The sequence below is a fragment of the Mercurialis annua genome, linkage group LG5 (genome assembly GCF_937616625.2).
Source record: "Mercurialis annua linkage group LG5, ddMerAnnu1.2, whole genome shotgun sequence".
Classification (NCBI taxonomy): Eukaryota; Viridiplantae; Streptophyta; class Magnoliopsida; order Malpighiales; family Euphorbiaceae; genus Mercurialis; species Mercurialis annua.
Window position 1 is genome coordinate 2,244,367 of NC_065574.1, and position 5,517 is coordinate 2,249,883.

Here is a 5,517-nt window from a genome sequence, read left to right on the forward strand (position 1 = left end):
TCTATTTTAATTTTAAATATGTTTCCATATTGTCAATAACAATAAATTTAATTCTAAAATGAGATAAATCATAGTGCATAAATTTTTCAATATTTGCATTTACTTGTTCAGTGTCATCTTCAAGTTTCAGTGGGCTTGTTTGGTTCGTAATTATTCACTTTCCGGAAATAACACTTCTTGAAAAATTAATTTACCAAGAATTTAATTATTAGAAAAGTAGTAATAATTCTACATGGTTTGTTTTTGGTCTAATGTCTTAAAAAAAACCATAATCTTTTAGTCCATTTCAATCATATCCTGACATCGAAAATTTGTCAATTGTATCTTATTTTTTATTTTTTTTATTTTAATTGTACCCTTAAATATTAAATGGACCTTTTTTGTAGTCATAAAACATTGATAAAATGCAATATAGAGTACAATTGACAAATTTTTAACGTCATGGTAGAATTGAAAAGGGACTAAAAGGTCGGTGCTTTTTAAGGGGTTAGGCCGTTTATTTTTTAACTTTCCACGAAGTTGATTTTTATTTTTATTTATTAAATGATAAAAACTATAAAATTCCCAATAAATAATTAAAATAATGAAATTTAAGAATACTATTGTATGTTATAGCTACTTATCTAAGATAGTACAATTTATTTAGTTTTGCTAAGAAAATTACTTAACTTCCGGAAAGCAAGACACATAAACTGAATCTAGTGATTTTTTTTTGTTATTTCTCGAAAAGTTGTGCTTCTCTGGTTAATGTACCCCAACCAAGTAAGACCAGATTAAAATTTTATTACTTCGTTTTCTTAATAGATCGGTTTGTTTTTTCTATTCGTTTTTGTATTGATTGATTTACTACGTACTTTAATATTTATCTCAATATAATCTATCCCTAAAAAAATAATACATTAAATTTATTGAAAAAGGTAAAAAAACATTAAAATTAGTTTAATTTAATATTAAGATACACAAAAAAATCCAATTAAAAATAAAAATAAATATATTAATAGTTAAAATTCAGAAATCTTTGGCTAATCAAGTCAAAATTAAGTACTATTTATTTATTAGGAAGAAGCCAAGATGGAGGCAAAGGCGAACAATTTGTCATAGAATATTAAATTAATTTTTGCAGCAATAATGTAACTCAATGATCAGATCAAATCTCAACCAATAAACAAGTCAAAACGAGCTTAAATGGAAACTCAGAGAGTAAAAATGTCGATCAAATGGCTTGAAGATCTATCCAACGGAATTACAAGTAACGAAATCGAAGCTTACTCACTCGGTGGCCTCCAAATTGTGGAGGCTGAGCCGGGTTTTATTCGCTGTAATTTCGTGGTTTCCGATCGCATCTCAGTAATTCTTTTTTCTTTCCGTTCCTCAGCTTCAAATTTTGCTAGGGTTTTGTTTTCGCTCGTTAAATATTGTGGGTTACGTGTGTACAGGATGGAAATGGAAACTGGCAAATGGGAGCTATGGCTACGTTAATTGATGACGTGGGTGCAGCTGCTATTTGCTCTTTTGCTGGTGAAATCAAAGCATCACTTGACTTCAATATTTCATTTTACTCCACTGCTAAGTCTCAGGTATTTCCTTCTATTTTGGGGGAATTTATGGAGTTATAGGAATTTTATGATATCTAGATTCTGTTAGAATTGAGTTTTGAAGTTAATTTGATCCAATTGTGAAGTCTTCTTATACTGTTAGTTATAGGGATGTGTAGAATTGAGTCAAAACCGAATTGCTCAACCAAATCAATCCGAATAAACAGAACTCAAAATTCCATATGTAATATGATTTGATTTCGGTTTTAAGGGTGGAATTTGTTTGCTTAGTCGAATCAACTGAAATCAATTAATACGCGCACTTCATTCAATCAACATTTTCCGTTCATAAACTTGGCATTTCGGACACGGAACTTCATTTTTAACTTGGGAAATTTTAAAATAACATCGTTTTTCGGTGTCTATGTCCAAATGTCCCGTTTTTTAGTGTTAAGGGTGCTAATTTTCTTCTGGAGCTCATGCTTTCTAATTCTAGCATGTCATTTTAACCAAATGGTTATATCCGAATCAAATAAAAAAAATCGGTTTGGTTCTTTTTGATTACAAGTCTTCTTTATAATGAAACAGTTATGGGGTGAGAGATGAACCGAACCAACCGCTGCTCACCCCTAGTTAGTTAGATGCTTTTAACTTCATTCGACTAAGTTTTTGCATTTCGGAGATCAAACTTCTTTCAAAACGTAATTATCATTACAATTGAACTAAATATGGTCTATACTCTATAGGGTATTTAACAATGTAGTTGCTGTTGTTTAATTTTCCCTTTGTTTTGGTATTAATGTTTAGGAAGAAGTGGAGATAGAGGCAAAGGTAGTAGGAGAGAAAGGAAAGCTAACTTCAGTAGTGATAGAAGTAAGAAGGAAAGACAATGGAGAACTTATTGCTTTGGGTAAGCAATGGATGTCCTCTAACAATATTGCTAGTAAAGCAAGTAAGCTTTGAGGCTTCTTTAGATTGTTTCATATTAATATAATTACTCAGGAACAGATTCATATTATGGCACACATCATTTTGTAATTTTGTAATTCATATTGTTGGCCTTCATCTGAGCTAATTGCAATTTTTATTTTGCACTCTGTTATATTGATGATAAGTTGTATTGCACGGAAATGAAAATGACGAAACGGATACGAATAGGTTGTAAATGTAAAGCTGTGGAGTTTCAGAAGTGTGTTGAAAAATGAAAACTCAAGATTAATTTTCGTGTAACTAGTAGATCAGAAAGTCTCATTTTAATACTTATGATTTTGTTCAGGCGTCTCTTGATTATACCAATAAGGACTTAACCTTAGGTGGCTGTTGCATTTATGTACATATTCTGGTTAAAGCTCAACTATATCTTTTTAGGTTCATATTTAAAGTTAGCTTTGCTATATTTGACAGTACCTATAAACTTACGTGTGCATTATACTGATAGATTGTTTTAGTCACTTTGATTATGTTGAACAACTAATTCTTAATTTTCCAAGATCACCGAGGATAGATAAGCCTAATAGGTTGATTCTATTTACAAGAATTGAAAGCGACGGATAAGATTCTGATAGGTGCAGATTTTTTATCAGGTAAGCTATTCAGTCTGGCAATTTCTTTTTTTGTTCGTCTGAAATTTACAGCTTTTATTTTTATTACGTTTTCTGTCTATTGTACGAGAAAAAATACTTCCTGTATTCATAACTAGAAGAGGGAATTGAGAATTATATAAGAAAAATACATTCATAAATTCATGCATAAAAAATAAGCAGAAGAGAAATGGAAGATAAAACTGCGAAAATCTCCAAGAAATGGCTTCAACGACTATCAAATGGTCTCTGAAGCCAAGTCGATGTGTTAACTTCTACGAGCCTAGAAGTAGTGCACGTGCAAAAGGGATATATTCGCTGTCATTTCATTGTTTCAGACAATTTATCAGTTACTTAATTTAAACTTTACTTATAATTATTATTTCTTGTCATTTTTTCTTTCATTTCCGGTTTTAATAATCTTCATTATTTTCCATGAGAATGTGTTTATATATGAATGATTTAGGATGGTGAAGGGAATTGGCATGTTGGGGCTATGGCAATCTTGATTGACAACATTGCAGGAGCTACAGTCCATTCATTTGGTGGAAAAGTTAAACCAACTATTGATTTCAGCATGTCCTATTACTCCACAGCAAAGATTCAAGTTAGAATGCTTTATTCCTAAATTTTCTTTTATGTTCCTATTGCATAAATGACATGAAGAAATAGGGTTGAGCATTCAGTTCAGACCGAATTGAAACTTTGCTTCTTTTTTTCAAAGCTGAACCGAACTGAACTAGTCGGTTCTGTAATTTCAGTTTGGTTTGTGCTAAAACTTAACTGAATTTATTTTGCAATATCGAACTGAACCAAACTAATCAGTTCGGTTGATTTCTTTTGCTCAATTATTTCGGTTTAGTTTGCACGAAAACTTAACTGAACTTCTCTGTGTCTAAAATCGAACTGAACCAAAAACTATTTCTTTTTAATACCAAACTAAATTTGTTGGTACGGTTATTTGGTTTGGCCCAATTTTTGCCTACTCCTAGGAAGGAGTGGAGATAGAAGCAAAGGTTGTGGCTGAAAAGGGAAATCTAGCATCAGTGACTGTGTAGATAAGGAGGGCAGAAAATAAAGAAGTAATTGCAATAGCAAAGCAATGGACGGCATCAAAAAATAAGGAAAGTGAACTTTGGGTGGCTATGGAAGACAACAATGCTGCCATAGCCAGTAAGCTTTTGAGCTCACTTACATTTCCAGATCTGGCACTATCATTGGCGGAATCGAAAAAATACGAGGGCGTTAGGGTAAAAAAAGGTCACTGGTGAAGGAACGTGATGAGTCGATTAAAGAATGAAAATGATGTTGAAACGGATATCTGTTCTAGAAATATACCTCTCTATTTTATTTTATTTTTAAAAAACATACATATTTTAGCTTTAGCAAATTATTTTCATGATATACATATTTTAGCTTTAGCAAATTATTTTCATGATTTTCCACCACCGCGAATTATCCAATATCAATGTTAACTCCAAAAATATCAGCCACCAAAATTGCAGCACCCGCCTCCTTTCTCATTTTTGATAAAATCTCAATCAACAGCAGGTATAGATAGTGACGATGATGATGCTTGTGGGGTTCATGTGTTTGGTTGTGTTAACATTTTCAATCCTAATTCTAAATTTATGGGTTTTTTTTAAGTCTTCTGACTCAGTTGATTGACACTAAAAAATGGCAGAATGACTAAACTGTTGTCGGAAATAAAAAAAATCATATAGTTTAATTTTTAAATAAAAGAGACTAAAGTGTGAACTATAACATATATAAAGGGTCTCAAAGTGATTTGTTCTTAATTTTTTTAACAATATATAAATGATATATCATATGATACAATTTAAATATATTATTGTATACAATTTTTATTCATCGTGTAAATATTTATTCAGATCTGCAATTTCTTCTCTCTTGAAAAAAATATTTTAAACTCTATAATTTTTAATTTCTTTCTATCTCGAATTGTAATTACTTAATCGATGAAGATTACTTTAAAATCAATACAAATGTCATTATATTTAATTCTGTACAATTCAGTTTTTCACTTTTTCAATTAATTTCAATATTCAATTCATATAAAATCTAAAATGATATTGATCATTGGTAATGTTGGTTTATGTTTAGTAGCATTGAATAAAAGAATGGTGTTGGAAAAAAAAATAGGAGGTTGGCTCATTTATGTTTCTGAATTTCTCGGATGTGATCTTTCGAGCTGACTCGGTTATAAGTTTGTGAAAGGACTCGTATATAAACTCGGTTTTGAGCTCGTGAGAGGGGTCATATATGATTTAGATTAAGGGCTCGCAAACTGATATACAAGCAAAATAACATAATTTTGATTAAAATTTTATAGTTTTTAGTCAGCTAATCGAAATCGGTTTGTGTTTGTTCATTTAGATGCT

At 30.8% G+C, this 5,517-nt stretch overlaps 1 protein-coding gene across 4 annotated transcripts; it reads left to right on the forward strand.

Moving 5' to 3' along the window:
- Window positions 1–1,055: 1,055 nt before the first annotated feature.
- LOC126682387 (uncharacterized) lies at window positions 1,056–4,467 on the forward strand. 4 transcript variants are annotated; one of them, XM_050378042.2, is made up of 6 exons: window positions 1,056–1,347; window positions 1,437–1,577; window positions 2,343–2,487; window positions 3,026–3,118; window positions 3,582–3,722; window positions 4,108–4,467. In XM_050378042.2, exons 1-4 carry the CDS (start codon window positions 1,186–1,188, stop codon window positions 3,037–3,039), a joined length of 462 nt encoding a protein of 153 aa, XP_050233999.1. In that variant the 5' UTR covers window positions 1,056–1,185; the 3' UTR covers window positions 3,040–3,118; window positions 3,582–3,722; window positions 4,108–4,467. The 4 variants fall into 4 exon arrangements, with proteins under 4 accessions (XP_050233999.1, XP_050234000.1, XP_050234001.1 ...); XM_050378044.2 differs by having other exon boundaries at window positions 1,057–1,347; window positions 2,343–2,445; XM_050378043.1 differs by having other exon boundaries at window positions 2,812–3,722.
- Window positions 4,468–5,517: the final 1,050 nt, after the last annotated feature.

Bases quoted from the DNA above. Each gene is read 5' to 3' on its own strand.
- LOC126682387 (XM_050378042.2), top strand. From the start codon at position 1,186: ATGGAAACTCAGAGAGTAAAAATGTCGATCAAATGGCTTGAAGATCTA. The intron at 1,348-1,436 runs GTAATTCTTTTT...ACGTGTGTACAG, and splicing joins TGGTTTCCGATCGCATCTCA to GATGGAAATGGAAACTGGCA. The intron at 1,578-2,342 runs GTATTTCCTTCT...ATTAATGTTTAG, and splicing joins ACTCCACTGCTAAGTCTCAG to GAAGAAGTGGAGATAGAGGC.